This window comes from Drosophila elegans, unplaced genomic scaffold (genome assembly GCF_018152505.1).
Source record: "Drosophila elegans isolate 14027-0461.03 unplaced genomic scaffold, ASM1815250v1 contig_520, whole genome shotgun sequence".
NCBI lineage: Eukaryota > Metazoa > Arthropoda > Insecta > Diptera > Drosophilidae > Drosophila > Drosophila elegans.
In genome coordinates this window covers 2687942-2708234 of record NW_024545903.1, presented here as the reverse complement: position 1 = coordinate 2708234, position 20293 = coordinate 2687942, and the positions used below count along the sequence as shown (strand labels likewise).

The 20293-nt window shown below is 42.0% G+C and overlaps 2 protein-coding genes across 2 annotated transcripts; one reads left to right on the top strand and one right to left on the bottom strand.

Annotated features, from left to right (window-relative positions):
* Window positions 1-385: 385 nt before the first annotated feature.
* Window positions 386-19730, bottom strand: LOC108149846. Its single transcript, XM_041709894.1, has 4 exons — window positions 19698-19730; window positions 15975-16064; window positions 13801-15915; window positions 386-604 (listed from the first exon to the last, which is right to left on the bottom strand). The coding sequence occupies exons 1-4, from the start codon at window positions 19728-19730 to the stop codon at window positions 386-388; spliced, it is 2457 nt and encodes an 818-aa protein (XP_041565828.1).
* LOC108149847 (cytosol aminopeptidase) lies at window positions 8737-10713 on the top strand. The gene has a single exon (XM_017277724.1). The coding sequence runs from the start codon at window positions 9017-9019 to the stop codon at window positions 10598-10600; it is 1584 nt and encodes a 527-aa protein (XP_017133213.1). The 5' UTR covers window positions 8737-9016; the 3' UTR covers window positions 10601-10713.
* Window positions 19731-20293: the final 563 nt, after the last annotated feature.

The following is a 20293-nucleotide window of genomic DNA, read 5'->3' as shown; positions in this document are numbered from 1 at the left end:
CGTATGCTTAAAAACATTTTTGATTTAAACTAATTTTGCACCTTTTTTTTGTTCCTAAACCAGGTATAAATATAATTGAATTGAGTTATGGTTATTAAAATTGTTTTTATCTGTATTAATTCGGATCTGTTTGTTTCTATTAAAATAAGAGACTTTAAATGTTGAAATTTTTTTCCTTGGCTTATTTTGGCTACTTAATTCTTTCGCATAGCGTGCGAAAACAATAAGCCAATTTAAAACCTTGTCAATGAGTCAATGAAAAAGGCTCGTTTTATCGATAAAGAGTCTTCAATTAACTGACATGGGTACTTCCTTTGTTAAGGTAGAAGATCTTATGGCTAACTTAACCTAGATTGCACATTAGGCCGCTTGGTGTAGACCAGATTCAATGTTTCGCGCCGCTTTCGAAGCTGACGTCCGCATGGAAGCCCGTATCGTCGGCGTGGTAGATTACATTCTGGATCCTTCCGTCCGGCAAGAGGATATGGTACTGGCCGCGTGTCACTCCGTGCAGATCACGATTCTGCTTGTGGCCAAAATCGTTGCCGGTATGGAAATCACGTATGCGATAACCGAACGCATACTTTGAGGCGTACTGCTGCAGCTGCAACGAAAGCACAAAGGGACATGGGGGGCGGGGCGGGAAATAAGTTAGTTATGTATTTGCGTAGATTGTTCAGTAAACCGATAAGTTGCATTCGCATTCACCAAAAGGGAGTGACTGCCACCAGTCCCGCCCATATGCACATTCAACACTGCTGCAGTGGCGAATTCGTGCGCATGCTAAAAAGTATGCGATGCAAAATGCAAAATGCATTAAGCACACTGTCATGTACAGTGAAGACTGAAAGCGACAACTGGAAGACGCGCTGTGACAATTGTTACTTAAAAAAAAAGCGAATATATAAGAACATTTCGTGATTACAAGATTGTGCACACTTTATAAAGGGGTTACAATGGTTTCTCATGCCGAAAGCAATTGCTTGTTTAACATTTTATTAATATATATTTTCAATAATTTTTTTTGTAACCCAATTTTAGTATACTCTATTACAGATATAGTATTATCTTAAATTGAACTTGTGAAATGAAAAGAAATAAGAATAAAATTGGTTTAATACATTTTAAGTGAGTGTTTAAGTCGTAATTTATTTGAGAAGGAGCCTTCCAAGGCCTAGTTTCCTGAAAGCATTTATCCTATCGACTTGAAATTTAACACAATTAAATAAAATGTTGATAGAAATTATATTCAACAGCATCGCTCTGTATCGCGAAGGCTTTAATTATAGATTTAAGTAACAAGGGACGAAGTTTAATTTGGAGCTTTAATTTTAGGAATTTTCTCAGGCATTAAGTACAAACGACATGGGAAAATCAAAATGTAAATTATATAATTTAATTACTTTTCAAGTAACATGTAGAGTGTCAAAAAGGATTACTTTATTAAGATACTTTTCGGAAATGCAATCCAATTGTGGTAATGCAAAGGCTGAAAGGATAGCAAGGGTATATCCCAATTGAGTGCAAAAGCAGAATTGGGTCTTAGCCGATTTCGGGGGCGGCTGGAGGTGGTGAGAATTGGGATTGGGATTGGGATGGGGGGTTTTGAGTGGGAGTGGGGGACATGAGGTTGTCTGTCACTCGCACGGCTCGGTTTGTTATGCATGCGATTGTAAATTGTATCGTAATGAAATTTGCAACAATATACGAGACCAGTCCCCGAGTCCCCGATCGAATCCGAATCTGAATCTGAATCCGAATCTGAATCCCCTCAAAATCTGTGGCATTCTGTATGCAGCATGGCTGTCGTTTTGCTGTTTCCTGAACAATTTTGGCTTTGCCTTTTATTTGTAAGTACTTCGCATTTCAGCCAGATGAAAATAGAATAAAATATGCAAGTGGATGTGTGTTCGCGGGTGTGAGTGTGCGTTTCCGTTTCCGCTCATTCAAATGTTTTCGGGATCCCGACGACAACGACAATTGCTGGCAACTTTCGCTACATGTTTTGGGCTGCCTCTGCGGTTTTTATGGCCAGGCCATAAGATTTGTGCGCTGAGAAGGGGGCGTGGCAAACTTTTTGATATGTTAATGAGTTGTAAATTAAGTTTAATTAAGTTACATTGTTGACTAGATTTAACTTACGAAGGGGAAATGTTATTTCGTGTGACAGAACAAAAGTTTCTCGTGGCTTTAGAAAATGTATAGACCTAGCAGAAGTGTTTTCCTTTGATTGCAAGCCTGATTGACATTTGTTCTACGGAGTTTTCCCCTCAAGAAAGGACTCGATTTGATTGCAGTCTGCCCTCTTCGTTTTCAACTTTTTACCGCCAACGCGTTAAACATAATTAATAAATTCTCTGCTCCAGCAATTTGCCAACATTTGCAATCTCCTTCATCTCCTAATGAAATGCAAAAAAGTATTTCTGTGCTGGTAAGGGCTTCATTAGAAGCACGGCAAAAATGTTAATAGATTTCTATGTGTCTGGAGGAAAAAATAAGTGAAAATAAGTGAAAATAAACCGCAACAGCGGATGAGTATGCAAATTTGTGGCTAGAGTCCAGACAAGATTTAACATTGTACTGCACGGCTCTGCAGTTTGGAATTTCACTACCAGTTGGTTTCATTACATTGAACATAATTACATTGCAGATGAAACATGTCGGGTGGGGGGTGAGTCCGAATGTTTGTCTGGAAAAAATGTTGGGCCCAGCGAAGTGGAATCCGAATCAGATCACGTGCCATATTGAACTGGACCCTTTTCCCGATGACGTGGCCAATTTTTTGCGCCCCGTCGCCATGAGATTGCCAAGGATGGGATGGATAAATAGATAGATGGCTGGCCAAATATGACAAAAGTGCCTCTGCGAGCCAAGTTTATTGCTGAATTCCACGGACACTTTTTTGCATTTAACACGTCTCTGTTGGCGCTGGCTTTTAGCGAATTGTGCAGCGAGTCGAGTGCAAAATGCAATTGCAGCCCAAACTACGTGAGTTCGTTTAGTTGCGAGTGAGCGATCAGATGGCCAAAGTATGTCCAAATTGACATGCCGAGCAGCTCCAACTTTCTTTCATGGCGAAAAGCAATAAGCCATCGCCCCGGCTCCGCTGGTAACTTAATGCGCACTTCCGAGCCGCCGCCACCCACTTCCTTTTGGCCAAAATGAGAATGCTTTGACATCGGACATCCAAGGCGTTGGCTGACTTTTATTTCTTTTAATTTGCATGTAATCAGCATTGTTACTGCCTGGCCCTGTCCCCGCCTTTTTTCCCCGAAAACCCCGTGGCTTTGTCATTTCATCTGCGCTCATTAAAATGTTTTTGCCTTTTGTTTGCCCAGCGGCATTGGCCTGGCCTTAACCTTAGCCCCACCATCCCACCAGCCCACCACCCAACCACCCATCGCTGTCCTTGTGGTTAACCCTTGCGGCCGGAGGGGCCAGGATGTTCATTATCCGTGGGTGTGGCCCAAATCATTGTGCGACTGGATTTCATTGTGATTTTCCACTTAATTCGATTTGTTGTTTGCCTGTCAGGTTTTTGCGGTTGGAACATCAAGAAAAGTTGACCAACCACTGACAATTATTAAGCCCCTGGGGCTGTCAATAAAAAATAACAATAGCTGAGACCATCAATATAAAACGTAAGCGAATAAAAGTTTAAAAAAATAATAACACAAACGACTGACAACTGTAGCTTGTTAACTTGATATATTGATATAAAAACGGAATAGTAAAGAGAAATATCTGACTATTGAATCTAAAATTGTAAATTAAATATGAAATCATAATATTGAAAATTTAAATTAATGTGAATATTATTAGATTCAAAATTGTTGCTCCTATTTGATATAAATGCATTTTATTTAATTTAAATATGGTTTACATATTAATTAAATTTTCGTATACTTAAATAAAATCCGAAAATAGTCAAATAAAAAATGAAACAATTTTGTAATATTTTCATATTTAAAATAACTAAAAACCGCAATGGATAAAAATTAAAGGGAATATATAAAAATTGAATAAAAAATATTTGGGCTTACTAATTTTTTTACCAGTTATTGAAAATTTTCATTTCTATCATTAACAACTAATTATTTTTAAGATATTTAAAATAATTGTCTCTTTAACTTCAAAGGATTGTGTAGAAAAAAAATTAAATTATATTTATTTTAATAAAGGTTGAATAAATAAATATAATTTAAATGATACAAAAGTAAAGAATGGTATACCAACTGCCTAATAGAATCTGTTTTGCATATATTAGGAACACCAATCAGTAAGATAAATTACAAGAAATTAAATTGGATAGCAGACAGCATTAGATTTTATGGTATTAAATTTCCACATGACTCCAGTCTGGTGAGACCCCACTTAATCTCGTTCTTAGCCATTCAAATCGTTGCGTTAGCTACCCTCTTCAATTAGCTCATGATTTGCACTCAGCCGGAAAGGATTCCGAACTCCGTTCCCCGACCCCCCCTCAGTGCCATAACACTAATCCTTGTTGGGTAACTAAAGTCGCCCAGAATCCCCTTCCGATGGTTGTGCCCCCAGTGTGTTGCGTTTATTATTCACACAATTCGTTTAAGCGCTGCAAACACCTCGTACTGAAGCTCGAAAACCTCAAGGGACACAGGCAGAGGCAGAGATTCCTGGCCAGGAGGAAGGATTGGGTGTTGGGGGCAGGAATGTGGCATGTGGCAGTGGCAGTGGCAGCGGCAGTGGCAGTGGCAGTGGCAGTTGCAGCTGCATGCTCATTTAAAATTGAACAAGAGTTGGAACCGAGGATGGTCAGCAACCGAGTCGGGCCAAATCGCATTTAAATGGAAATAAATGTTGTGTCCAAACAATTTACAAAAACCAATTTTACAATGTAATGCGTTCGGAGCTGCTCCATTGCCATGTGCTTGTGGGTGTGGATATCTGAATGGTGAGCTGGGCGCTCCACTTTGCGGTGGAGTGGGAGTGTGAAAAGCCCCATCAAGTGGAACGTGTTCAACAGCGTTCGTCAGGCAAATGGATGTCCTGGGCTCGTTGATGCCACACGGCAGCCATTGACACAATTGCCACCGCCTTCCAACGAAACTTTTGGGCCACGCAATTATGACCCCTACAGCTACAGCTCCAGCTTCAGATCCGAAAAGAGCACTGGGCGATGATTAGACGGACCGGCGGACCTTTTTGCGAAAATTGTTGTATAATTTTCAGGAGAGTGCCGGAAAATGGTGAAAAATTTTAAATGCAACCACCACCGCTGGCCACAGTTTTTATGGCTCGCTTGTTAGCAATTTTCATTTTTCCAGCCAGGGGGCGGGGGAGGCGTCTCTAACCAAAATTGAGTTATCAGTTTGTTGGCTCTGCGCTCGGACTGATTGCGTGACAGCTGCTGCTCCTGGAACTCCTGCTCCTCCACATCGGACCTGCAGGAGCGGCAGCTGACAAAAAAAAAAAAAAAAAAAAAGAAAACCATCTAACGAAATGGCAGAGCAGCAAGAAAAATGTCAAACTACGTGATTTTTATGCGAATGTGACTGTCAATACGTTGCAAACATCATTGGAATAGGAATAGGAATAGGAATAGGAGTAGGAATAGCAGGAGCAATGGCATGGAGCTACATGGGCTACATATAGTTTTTCCCTTTCTGGGAGGGCCGGAATATTAGCCATCCCTGTAGTTGCAGTCGGGTGGCTGTGGTTTATTATGGGTAGCGGATGAAGTGAAGCTAATTTAAAGTCAACCATCGGGTCAGATGTGCTGAGGCAGGCTGGGGGAAATCGACACCAATTTTGGATGCCTTGTTTAAGGTTCTTTCAGTTGCAAATTTCTTAAAAAGGAAAGCACACTGGAAACCCATCAATTGCAGGACAAAGGCACTCGGAGCACATTAGAAACACATGCCAAGGGGATTTCTTGGGAGCCAACCTTTTGCTGTGTGGAAAACCCTTTTGTCGAGTGATTCGCAATGCTTGAACCGAACTTATAATCCCCAAAAACATATGTTGTGCAGGGCTCCATTAAATAAAACTTAAATCCCAGGCATCCTTCTTTCAACACTTGCAAAAATATGTTGTGCCCCCACATTTGGCAACAAAAAGAAGAAGGCCAAAGAAAACAAGCAACAGCAAAGGGGTTGAAATAAAAATGAAATTAAAATATGTGAGTGGGAGCTAGAAAATATTGCACCTGCAGATGGCAAGCGAGCACACGAACAAACGCAAACATTCTACAGTAGAGCTTGAATAGCTAATACCTTATATAATTAAATTTTTTGTATAGTTTACATACTTAAATTTTTTTTTTTTTTATTTTTTTTATTTTTAACACTTAACACGATAATGATAAAAATTGCAGTCGACCGCATGGCATTAAACGGCATTTTAATGAAGAGGTAATAAAGGCTATGTATAGAATGAAGGCTATGTATAGCATACTTATTAAAAAGATCATGAAACTTTTTAAAATGATACAAATCAAACATGACATCCATTAATATACATTAATTGTTAATTTACACCCTTAATTTATCAAATTTTCTTCAAAGGCTTCTGTCAATATTTCATTCCTAATTTGATTTACTGGTTTGTTTCATCCTGTGACTGCTTTGTTTTAATTTAATTAGGTTTGCCAAAATTTTGGTTACTTGTACTGGTTGAGGAGAGTATTTCGAAGCAAAGTCTGTGTTCAGTTTATCCCAAAACAAAGACATCGGGCAATTTAAGCCAATTTAACTATTTGTTAGTAAAGTCATATTAATCTTTCATATGAGTTTACATTAATTAAAGCTTGCTTTATGCTTACAGTTAGGGTAAGAAAATAAATCAATTAAAAATTTAAATTCTTAATGCTGGATTTTTAAATTTAAATAAATTGATTTTTTGTTGAAAAAATAGACAGCTAGTATCAGGTTGACACTCTTCGTAGTATTGAACGTTTTTACTTTGTGCTAAATGGTAAAACCCAAAGCTCGTCCTTTGGAAGTTGCCCTGTAAAGGGCTTGAAAGACTGAGTGACGACCATTACCGACCATTTCGACCACAATAAAATGACAAATGCCCGAAAAATCTGACCATGTTCGCACACGTTAGAAGGAGCAGCAGATGCCGTCAAACAAGTCCCATGACGAGCATTGCAACGGCATGTTGGCACGGCCACCTCCTCCCTCCCACCCCTTTTGGCCAATCCGCCCCAGAGCGGCCTAAACTCCACCCAAACTTGAGCCTAACAAGTGTCGTTTGCCTGTCAGATACGGACGGATTGGACGTATTGGACGGACGAAAACCAGGAGCAGTAGCAGAAGGAGTAGCAGGAGCAGGACAATGTCTGGGCATCCCTTTGCTAGCCCATCATGACCATCAGGCGGCGTTTTTGGGGTTTAACAACCAGACCGGGCAATGGGGCTTAGTACGATGACAACTCGTACAGGAACAAGGCAAAAGCCTATTAAAAATCATGCTAAACGGCAGTAAAACAATGTGTGTTTCAGCACCAGTTTCCCAGTTTCCCAGTTGCCCAGTTCTCGGCCAGTTTTGACTCCTTGTTTATTGGAGCTGCATGGAGATGCCTTGGCCAACCCGGCTTAATACGCATTAACGCCAAAGTCGAGAGCCGAGAGATGCAAGATATCCCCATTGCAATTTGGCAATGCCAATAAATAAAATGTAATCAGCTTTTGCACCCTCCGACTCTGTCGATTGAGAGTCAAATAAAAGTGCTGCCCGCTGCAAAATAAAATTCAGCTCGAAAACAATTTTAAGTAGATTGGCAGCGACTGAATGGAGTTAAGGAGAGGGAAGTTGTTGTCGACTTGCTTGGAAAGTGGTCCTTTTGGCCTCTTTGTGGCAATTGCATTTTGTATACTGCACGTCAACTCTCTACTTAGACGAAAAGCTTTTCAATGGCACTATTATATATACTTTGGGTTTTTTCAACACTTGCAAATGGCTTGTTATTGCCTTATTAGATTTACAAAAATATGATTAATAATAAAAAATATGAATAAGTATAAATTTGTTTCCATTCCTTTAAGATATCTATGTATATCTATTCAAAATGTTAGGTCAATTATGTAATCACTAAGAATTTCGGAAAAATAATGGTTTATGTTTACATTTTTAACTCATGTCATTTTGAAGACTTTAATAAAAATGTTGACCTTAGTACACTGTTAAAAGAAACGTGGTAAATCAAAATATCGTGTATTTTATTAAAATACTTTCCCTTTGATTTTCATCCATTGCGGCTATTAGATATTTTGAATATGAAAATATTAAAATATTTTTGAATTTTTTAGTTTTTAGTTTTTTTTATGTGATTTAAATATCTGAAAATGTTATTTAAAAAAATAGGAACTACTTAAAAATTAATATTTTCCACATTTATTGAAATTTGTAATATTAATTCATGTAATTTTATATGCAATTGTACTTAATATTATAATTTAAAAAAAATTGCAATCCAATAGTAATGTATTTATTTTTACTTTTCTATTTTTTTAATCAGTGTATATATGTAATAATATAAATTTGTTCCTAAATTTTTATTACTGTTAATGATAAAAATAATAGACCATTTTTCTTTGTAAAAATTCTCTTTCCTTAGTTAATTTGGTAATTTGATTAAATGTACTTTTCAGCAACTTTATAAAAATAAATATATAAAAATTTGGGATCAAGTTCTCCTTGGAATCCGTATGACAGGTGCCTTCCCAGCTCTGAGGCCTCAATATGCTCAGAATCATTTTAATTCGTACGCCGGTAGAGAACAGATCGTTCGTTTTAAAAGTCCCCAGAAAAAATTTTCCGTTTTTGCTTTCCGAGTTAGTTTTGTTCTGTTTTCTAAACATATTTTCCCGGTTTTCCTGAAAAAATTTGAGTGTGGAACCAGACGGACTTTTTAATCGCCCAAATTCGTAGTATTAGTAGCGTTCGTTGGAGGGGATTTTTGGAAACCCTAAACCGATTTTCGGAGTATCATAATATCCATATAGTCAATTAAAGCAAAGCCAAAGTCACCATGAACAAGCTTCGTCAGTTCCAATGTTCGTTGAAAGTCGCGAGTGGCCTGTGCAAGCCGCGAATCCTGTCCAGCGCCGGAGTGCGATTCTCCTGCGGCGAGGGCAGGGCGTTAACGAGGGGCGTGGTCGTCGGCCTGTACCAGAAGGAGGGCGACAAGGACCCCAAACTGACGCCGGCGGGCCAGAAGATCGATCAGCGGGTGCACGGCAAGCTGATGAAGGCCATCTGCGAGACCAAATTGGATGGCCGTCTGGGTCGCGGCAAGGTGTTCCACAACATCGACACGGAGTTCGCTGCCGTGGCCGTTGTGGGCGTGGGCCTGGAGGGTATCGGCTTCAACGAACTGGAGATGCTGGACGAGGGCATGGAGTTCGTGCGAGTGGCCGCCGGCGTGGGCGCCCGTTCGCTGCAGCAGCAGGGCATCACCAATGTGCTGGTCGACGGCATGGACTATGCGGAGCAAGCGGCCGAGGGTTCTCAACTGGCTGTGTGGCGTTACCCGGACAATCTGTCCAAGAAGAACATGCCAAATGTGCCAACGCTGGAGCTCTTCGAATCCCCGGACCACGAGGGCTGGACGCGTGGCATCTTCAAGGCGGAGGCCCAGAATCTGGCGAGGCGTCTGAGCGATGCTCCGGCCAACTGCATGACGCCCACCATGTTTGCCCAGGCCGCTGTGGACGCCCTGTGTCCCTGTGGCATCACCGTGGAGGTACGCACCATGGACTGGATCGAGGCCCAGCGGCTGAACGCCTTCCTGATGATCGCCAAGGGTAGCTGTGAGCCGCCCGTGCTCCTCGAGCTGAGCTACTGCGGCGCGGCACCCGACGACAAGCCCATCCTGTTCGTGGGCAAGGGCATCACCTTCAACTCGGGCGCCCTCAACCTGCGACCCTGCAAGGGCATGGACGAGTACCGTGGCAGCATGTCGGCGGGCGCCTGTTGTGTGGCCATGATGCGCTGCATCGCCGCCCTGTCGCTGCCCATCAACGTTACGTGCATCATCCCGCTGTGCGAGAACATGCCCTCGGGCATGAGCGCCAAGCCCGGCGACGTGGTCACACTGCTCAATGGCAAGTCGATGGCTGTGCGGGATCTGGACAAGGCCGGCGTGGTGGTGCTCGCCGATTCGCTGCTCTATGGCCAGAAGACCTATCTGCCGCGCCTGGTTGTGGACATAGCCACCCTGAACACTGGCGTGAAGAAGGCCTTCGGCGGTGGCGCCACCGGCATTTGGTCCAACTCGCACTACATCTGGAAGCAGTTCCAGCGGGCCGGCTCCATCTCCGGGGACCGCGTGTGGCGCCTGCCCCTGTGGCAGTACTACAAGAAGCAGGTCACCGACGAGCGGTCCTACGATCTGAGCAACAACGGACGGGGACTGGCCAGCTCCTGCCTGGCGGCCGCCATCCTCCACGAACTGGTGCCCTGCGTGGACTGGGCGCATCTGGACACCCGCGGCACCGGACTGCTTACCAAGTACGGTCTGGTGCCCTACCTCACCAAAAAGCGCATGACCGGACGCCCCACCCGCACCCTCGTGCAGTTCGTCTACCAAATGGCCTGTCCCGAAATGAAGTGAGGCTGGTGGACTAGTGTGGTGATCAGTGCTGGACGACTGGCCGACGCAATGTGCGACCAAGTGTTATATATTGTTTTGATATTTTCCAAGTAAATCAAACTTTTCGGCGTCAAGTTGTGGATAATTTTTTTAGGGGGATCTTAGCATAGTAGTATTAAGGGGGTATTCTTGGCTAGAAGTCTGAATTTGATGGGTTTTTCAATATAAAAATGAAATGAAATGTATGACATTTTAAGAATACAAAACAAAAATAAATAAAAAAAAAATTTTCATTTCTAAAGACGCCGTTGTCGGGTTGACCACTTTCAAAATTAAATATTTATAAATTAAATAAATTAAATTTGGTAAAATACAAAATTTCTATTGATAATCTGGTAGCAGCGGTATTTCGACTTGGGAGTTTTATATCAAACTTATTTCGACTTAAAATATCATCAAAAGTCAAAAAATTAAAACCCAAATTTCTTCTTTAAATTGATTACACCGCTCGTTCCTTTTAAGTGCGCTTTTAATACAAATATGTACGTATCGATGTCTTTGGTGTCCTTAAACTCGCTATTTTGCGGGGTTACCCGCACCTGCTGTACTTTCCTTTCATTCCCCCAACTCAGGTGTGTCTGGTGGCTGTGCACACACTCTCTGCTCATTTCGCATTTCCAAGACACTTTTCGTGGCCTTTTGCCTGGCTGCGCACAAAGACGCTCCATTGCCCGGGACTTTACCTTCTGGTTCGCCAAAGAAATACAGATAAATTAAATTCAGGAAACCCCAAGCTGCGCGAAAGTTTTTCCGCCAGTGAAAGAAAAATGTTAATTCCGAGACGCATGTAGAGTGGAGTGCATTTCCCTGGCACACGCTTCAAGTGCTTGAGGTTGGCCAAATGAATATATACCGTATCAGCTGCCATATATCTATATCAATTGGTCCAGACAGCGCCCCAAAATGTCGGGCCGGTACACATACACTTAGAAACGAGTACGGGTTTCAATTAATGAGTTACATTTTATGATGTAAAATTCGATCTTGATCAATATAAATCAATAAAAATTAAATAGTTGATTTTAATGAGTTTAACTTATTTGGTTTTTGGACAAATATCAAATTAAATTTATTTATTTTTATATTTATTTGAAATTTATATTTAAATAAAATATTGTAAGTTGTATCAGGTGAAATGATAATTGAAAATATTTAATTAATATTTATAAATTTATAAATGAACTGATATATTTCAGTATTTTTCCCAAGTGTATTGGCAAGCTGCAGTCGAATGGTTAGTACTATATAGTAATGAAAGACGAAGTCGTTTGCATTGCTTTTGTGGCTGTGTTGCCAGGTAGTAGACGATGGATTGAAGGAGAAATGGGGGGGAACACTGGCTAACGACATTGAAAATGCTTGTCGAACTTGAAAATTATTCGATTAAGTGCATTACCGGCGAGACATGGATCGGCAATCAAACTGAATTGCACACAGAGCGGTTACTCGGGGGTAAGGTGGCCTTAAAAGGATGCACAGTGGAGCAGGTAGCAGGGTTGTGAAAGTGGATGTGGATGAGAATGAGGATGAGGATGTTGGTGTGGAAGTGAAGGTCCCTGCTGCAGGGAATTCCATTGTTGTGACTGCCGCAGTGTCGTGCAGTGGAGTGTCTATCCGTCTGGCACCGTGTTTGTTTGTCTGTGGCCGCCCCAGCTCGTCTTATTTATGCTGATTGTGTTTTTGCCTATGCCAATCAATGGGGCACGCTTTCGGGAGAGCGCTAAGCCTTTTGTTGAGCGCCCCAAGGTATGCCTTAATTTAATGCATTTGGGGGGGGCCTAACTCCCCGGATTCACAGTGAAACTTCCACAAGTCCAACCGCCACTTTACGATATTAACATATTTTGCTATTCAAATGCTTTGGCATAAGCATAACAGATTTGAGAAAACTTTTCGATTTTGTTTGGTTTAAAAAAAATATATATATTATTAAAGAAAACAACGAAGGCAGGCGTTCAGTCATATATATTCTACCATTTAAGCTTATTTACCTACAAATTTGTACATTTTGTACATTTGTACATTTTTATACCCTTGCAGAGGGTATTATAATTTCAGCCAGAAGTTTGCAACGCAGTGAAGGAGACATCTCCGACCCTATAAAGTATATATATTCTTGATCAGCATCACTAGGCGAGTCGATCTAGCCATGTCCGTCTGTCCGTCTGTCCGTCTGTCCGTCTGTCCGTCCGTTTATATGCAAACTAGTCTCTCAGTTTTAAAGCTATCTGCATGAAACTTTCCCAAAAGTTGTCTTTCTATTGCAGGTAGTATATAAGTCGGAACGAGCCGGATCGGACGACTATAGCATATAGCTCCCATAGGAACAATCGGAAAAATAAATGAAAAAAAATTATAATTTTGCTGTTTTTTAATTTTTTGCTTAGTTCTTCGAGATATAGTAATGGTTAAGTATTTCAGAATTTTGTTTTAATTTTCATCAAAATCGGACGACTATAGCATATAGCTCCCATAGGAACAATCGGAAAAATAAATGAAAAAAAATTATAACTTTTCTGTTTTTTAATTTTTTGTTTAGTTCTTCGACATATAGCAATGTTTAATTATTTCAGAATTATGGTTTAAATTTTATCAAAATCGGACGTCTATATCATATAGCTCCCATAGAAATAATAAAAATATATAAAATAACTATCTTATAATTGAGCTGCAAATCATCATAGTTTCAATGTTTTTCAGCATATACTCAAGTAAATCATAATTTAAATATTTTCAAAAGTATTTAATTCATGCAATAGCTGCAAGGGTATATGAACTTCGGCTTGCCGAAGTTTGCTTTCTTTCTTGTTTTTAATGAAACTATAGCCTTAGCTTTTATTTGCGTTTGTGAGGGAAATTCAATGCTTCAAAGTTTTAAAATGCGAATAAATGTGTCTCATATTTCCGATTTTATAACTTATTTCTACAACTATGGTTGTGAAATTGCCTTTTCATCTTCATTATCAACTTGGGTACTATTAAAACTAATCCACTGATGGAAATGTTACTAGAAATTATTGAATAATGTTTTTTTTGGGTGAAATCTCATGGAATTACTTCTGGTTGTGGCAATACAACTTAGAGAAGTTCGCCTGCAATCTAAGCCCAAGTTTTGAAGGGTGATTAAACCCAAGGCCCTTAAGGCTGCAATCTTCACTCACCGACTTGTCCTCCTGGCTGTGCGCAAAGTGCAGGCCATTCTCGCCCTTGTCCGCATCCAGTTCCGCCGGCAGGACAGTGGCCACCAGTCCGTGGTGGTGGTGCTGCTGCTGCTGGAGATGATGCTGCTGCTGAATTTGGTTTAGCTGGTGCGGATTGAGGTGCTGGCTGTGAGTGGCCACCGTGGGATGGTGCACCACGTGCTCCACCGTTGTCACCGGCTCCTCATGCACTTGGGCCACGCCCTCATATCCGTTGGACAGGCCATGTCCGTGGGTGTAGTCGATGTAGGAACTGGGTGTGGGCACCTTGGAGGCCACCGTCGGCAGCTCCTTGACATCGTTGTTGCCCGGCTCGATGATGGGCACATACTGCTTAGTCTTGGCCATGCCGATCAGGCGACCCGGCTGGATGCCCAGCGATCCATGGTCCAAAAGGGTTTTTAGAGTGGGTGCAACTGGAGCTGGAGCCTGGGCCGGGTGGAACAGGATCGGTGCCGTGCTGTCCTGCGGCCGATCCACCAGCTGCTTGCCCTGCCTCTGCAACTTGGCCTGCATCTCCTTGGCCAGGAGATAGGTTAGGCCGTGAATCTGGTCATCCGGTGACTTGCCAATGAGCGTGGACAGCTGCTGGAACTCGGGCAGCTGCTTGTAGTGCTCCTTAATGCCATCCGGCTGGGCATGGTACTCGATCTTGATCAGAGGAGAGGGTTCCTCCGGCTGGATTGCGTAGTTGTAGGCCTCCAGGGGCTTGCCATAGATGGCGGGGGCTTCGGCCAGCAGGGGATCTGGCTTGGAGGGCCTGAATTGCGGCACAACCACATCCAGAGTCTGGGTGGGCGGTGGTGCCAGCTCGGCGGTGTAGGTGTGGTGCACTTCCTCCACTGCCGCAGTGGGCACTGGTGCCTCCTGGACCACAATGGGCTGCGCTATTGTGGGAGCAGCTGCCACATAGGCGGGCTTGTAGACATACCGCAGTTGCTCCACCACTGGAACGGGTTGGATGTGCACCTGGACAGGAGCCGGAGCTACCGATGCCTCCAATGGCTTGTTGATGTACTTCACATAGTTGCCCAGAGGCTTGGCCCCATAGGCTACGGACTTGGTCTTGTAGTGCTCGTAATCGGTCTTCTGGGCGGGAAGATACTTCACATACGCCTTGCCACCCAATCCATCCTTCATCAGCTGGCCGATGACCTTTTGAACTTCGTGGGGCAGGGCACTGAGGGATTTCTTGGTCTTCACATGTCCAGAGGTCAAAGGTGACTCCTTGTAAACATACATCCGCTTGGTTTCCGCCGTGGCCTCACCCGTCAGGATGTCATTGTCCTCCATCCGAGAAGAGGGTGTGGTCAACTGGGGAGATTGGGTTTGGTTCCGTGGCTGGGCTTCCATGGTCAGCAGCGTGGGCACCGCTTCGGATGACAGCTGTTTTCCGACCCTTTGAGGCAATGGCTTGGCGTCCGCCAACTCAAACTTGATCATTTGCGGAGCTGAGCGTTTGGAGCGCTTCGTCTTGCGAATCCGCACCTGGAAAGGCTGATTTCTAGCCCCTTGGGGCTTTAACTGGCGGAGCTCTGGAGCAGATCTCGTGGCCTGACTTTGCAGATCCAGGGTGCGGCCCCTCTTAATCAGCTGAGCGGTCAGGGCATCGGGCTCCCTCGCATCCGTTTCTTGAAAGGGAATCATCTGGACCTTAAAGTCCGCTGGTTGCTGGGCGCCAATGACTGATCTTCTCTGACGACGTGGTTTCCGGGACTTAATCTTTGGGCCCTTGGTGCTGCTTACAGCTGGTAAGGGTGCCTGAGTTGTACTATGAGGAGTCACAGATGTGGGATTTTCCTTCAAGGCCCTGGCATGATATTGCCTCATTATTTGCTTAAGTTCTGGGCTAGGTTCCACGGCATCTGCCAATTCAAAACGTAGCATTCTCGGGGCGGTGGGAAGTTGGCGCTGCTCCCGTTTTATCCTGGAGTGGGACTGGGTCACCCGCCTCGGAGTCTTATCCTCCTGCTGTTCGTTATACTGATTAAAGGCAGCCAAATATGTGTCCCCTGTGGGGTTATCAATTTGCCTCATGCCGCGGAAATTACGTTGATCGAAGTAACGCTGCATGTCCTGAAAATCATTAGGTTCAAATTTAGATCCTTTTTTAAGTTTGGCCTTTCAATTCTTACCTCATATGTTGAAAAGGTTTCCAGAGAGGGCAGACGATGCCAAGTATCCGTTGCTTGGCCGAGAGTCAAGATCACAGTTAGAAGCAGTATCTGAACAAGAAAAATAATTAAGTTATAAAAATATTGCCACCTCGAGCTGTGCTTTTAAGTTTAACTTATAATTTATTGATATCATCATCTGAAATGTGTAAAAATAGTTATCTTACATTTTTTAAGACTTGCTAAAGGGTGCCATGCCTTTTTTATAATTAGAGAAAATAAGTAGTAGTTAAAAATAAAAAATGCTTTAAAAAATAAAACTAAATATACTTATAATCCAACTAAAAATTACAAGATTTCAAAAGAAATTAAAATGGAATTCATTAAAGATATATTTTTTTGTGGCACTTAAAGATTGGAAAAATTTCCAAAAAAAATGATACATATATATATAAGCCGGAGACCTTTATTTTATAATACGGTGGTGTACTTAGAGTGTTTGTCAGCAAAAAAATTAGGTAACTGCATTTATATGGACTACATAATTAGTTTAATGTCGTCAAACATTGGATTTCAGTATTTTAAGCAATACCGTGGAGCACACAGATATTATGGAAAAGTACAATTAGTTCGTGAAACATACCCTTTAAAAAAAATTTGGATTTTAAGCTTTCTTATAAGTTTTTAGGTTGTGTCAAATACGATCTAGCTTGTTTTTAAGAAACAATGCACTTAAATAAGAAAGAAATTTATAGAAATAAAAATGATTTATTTTGAGGTTAAGATTCGCTCAGATGTAAGTAAAATCGATAAATCATTTATGGCGATAATTTCTCAATGGAGCCAAGAAAAATAGTAATTTATGGTCATCTGCGAGGGTTGAACCAACTTTGGTTTATATATGCGGCCGCCCAGACCCATAAATAATCCGTATATGTCCACCCGTCCACCTGCTTTTTGGTCGTCTGCCCACTTTCACTTTCCACCAAGCCGCATTTGGACGGAAGCTGGAGCTCCAGCTCCAGCTCCAGCTTCAACTGGAACCTGGCTCTGGCTCTGGCTCAGCTCGATTCTCGGCTCGGATTTGGACTCTAAAAAAAAATCAACAAATAAAACGGGTTGCGCACGAGCTCTCCGCAAATGAAGTTGGGTGTTCGCCTGGCCGCCGCCACTTTCACGTCAACATGTTGAACTTGGCTTTTATGGCCATTAAACTCATCGATGTTCGATTTCAATTGCTTTTCTTACACTCTCGTTTTACGTAAGACCAATTATGGTATTCGAATTGGTTCGGCTGTGATGCAATGCCACCAGCTGTATCATTAACTTACATTTCGCGATGGACTGCGATAAGAAGTGGTGGAAATATGTTGGCGAATCAACAGGAAATAAATTAAATCCACCCAGTCAGCTGTATATTAGGTAAGTTTTAAAAGGCCTTTAAGCCAAAAAAAAAAAAAAAAAAAACTGCACCCAGGGGACTTATCTCTCTTTCCAGCAGTCCTTTAACTAAGCTCATCGAGCTAAATCCAAATGAACTGTCAACGGTCGTAAAAAATGCAACCGCGTAAACATTTAACGGCCGTTAAAACTGCGCCTGAGTGAATTTTTATGAAGTTGGCACAGTCAACGGGCAGCGTCATATAGCCACGCCCCTTGTGCCCCCATTTATACCATGTGCCACGCCCCCATACGCCCACCCTTTGAGCCTAGTAACCTGGCCACTGCATCCGGCCCACTCTCGTCTTTCCACAGAGAGTAGAACATTTACTCAACCTCAGTTGGGTTGCATAAAATTTTATGTGCTTTCTATTTAACACTTTTCGGTTTATTTTCCTTCCCCGGAAAAGTGTCTTTTCATTACAGTTGGAACATGCGCTGGATTCGTTTTAAAATTCAATAGAAAAGAGCGATAAAAATTGTTGCTATTTGCGTTCGTTTCTGTTTGCTCAGTTGGATTTTATGGCCTTAAAAGAGCTGCGAAAACTAGTTAACAATTCTTTTACGACCCGCTAAGAGGCAAAGGAACAACTCCACTCACAGGACTTCTTCGTTCATCTGCATTCCGTTTTAAAAAGTTTTCGTTTTCGTTTGTTTTGACATTAGTTTGGAATTGAAACTTTAATATTTGCAGTGAAAGCTAAACTTTGATTAAATTACGTTTTTCCCATTGGCTTTTGTGTTTTACAACTGACAACAATATATATATATTTATTGTGCTGACAATTTTAAACTACTTTTATTGTTGCATTTGGTACGGTTTATTTTACAAGACAACCAATAATAAAAGACTTGTTCAGTTAAATGAAAACAAATTGCATTTGTTCTGCACCGAGGTGATAAAGTTGTAAAGTGATTTTAATGTTTTTTTTTTATGGCCTTATTACTTTTGAGTTTAAGGGAATTTGATCGTTTCCTAGTTGAGTGGCTTTTGACTTTTATTGTGGGTCATACTCAAAATTTAAATTCATTTTCTGCGGGTTTTTCCGATTTTCAAACGATTAAATAATTTAAATGTCAAAATCAGCACCTAGAAATTGGTGGCTAACTAAGATATGAAACTCCTGGTGAAAATGGATTTAATATTATGTTATTCCTTAAAGTGAAATATATGTAAGCTCCTGGACACCCAATCGATGTATCCATTTCTCCCTCTGGACTTCGTTGTTCCTTCTCGCTTTCTTCCATGTCGAGTAGGTTGCTTCATTAAATGGCTTCTGTAATTGCTGTTTGGCCACAAGTTTGTATAATTGTTGGCTGCAATATGCGCTTACGGCATCGCCTCTTGTTGTATGCAACAAGGCGGAAAAACGTGGCTCAGACGAGCAGGAGAGTGGGCCAAGACCAAGTCGAGACACCAGAAGAAATCGGAGCGGAGCAGGCAAAAGGCACAGCTTGGGCTAATTGTTGGCTATGGCATTGGCAGTGGGAGTTGGGAGATGGGTGTTACCAACTGCTTGTGGCTGCAGCTGCAACGGCGGCAGTTAGAACCAGTTTGGTCTTTTTCTTTGGCCAAAACCCAAGGCAAAGTCAAGTTCAATGCACATAAAAGACTTGACTGGTCTAGAGGGGCGTGTATGGAGAACGGGGAGCATGGGGAGATGGTACTTCCTGGGCCACAAGGAAACTTGGCTCAAAAGAAATGCCAGAAATGGCCGCAAACTTTTTTCCATCCACTTAAATTGCAAATTTCCAGTTTCGATTGCAAATGTTGCTGCATTTTCCTTTCGTCCGGGCAGTTGGATATGGATTCCGATTGCGATTCGGTTAGATAACCACAGCGGGCCTTCCATAAAGCCGAGGTCATAAAATCAACAGAGTTTTCCACAAAGCGAAACAATCAATGCCAATTGCGTAACGAATTTGGCCAAAAGACTTTGAAATATTCGCATACGGTGTATGATTTTTATGGCTGGTAATTAAATGGATGCTCAAAAAGTTGCGGCCCCAGACCCCAAGCGCCACTGTTGTTTCCTGGCTAATTGAAGTTCAAGTGCAATGAAAATAAATTATTCGCAAAATGTGCGTGCCAGGAAGGGGAGACCGAGACCATTCCACATGGTCTGAGTGGATCGTCCATTTCCTGTCCACAAAATCGCAGCAACGGCCGACACTTTTCCCAGGCCCTGGCCATTTTCGCCTGAAGACTCTCCACTGGCGCTTGTTGTTTTCACGCCTCGATGGCCCTCGCAGTTGTCGGTTATTTATATTAAAATTTCAGAATGATGAACCCCGTGCACTTACCATTAAGGTGGGGCCGGCGCCGCAGATAGCCATTTTCCTTGGGTCGTGTCGGACGTCGGCGGAAGTTCGGCCAAATGAGGCGTCAAGTTGCACGTTGCACGTTGCGCGTTGCACGTTGCACGTTGCTCTTCTCGCGGATTCCACAAAAGTGGCAGCTCAATTTGTAATTGTTGTTTAAATTTCTGTTATTCTCCCACGTTGCTTTTCTTTATCTTGGTATTTTTAATGCAAATTGTAAATGAGTTTTTCACCGTTGAACTATTTCGTTTGTATAGCCTGAAAATGTTGCAAAAAGTATTTGTTGAATATAACAGGCAATGTCAGGAGTTAATTGCGAAAAATGCTTTTTAAGCTCTCGTCTTATTTTTCAGACCCCTCACGTCATTATCTTTAAACTGGTAATGTGAATGCATAACTTTTCAATTGTGCTCAGCGGTAAAAAAAATAATACAATTTTTTTAATGTCTTGCCTGGAAATATTGCATAAGTGTTGTGGGGTAAAAAGTTTTGTTTGTAAGATCTCAACTTAATTTCTTTAAGCTTAATATTTATGCTGCAATAGTTTTAAAGATTCAATTAAGTAAAACATGACCTTA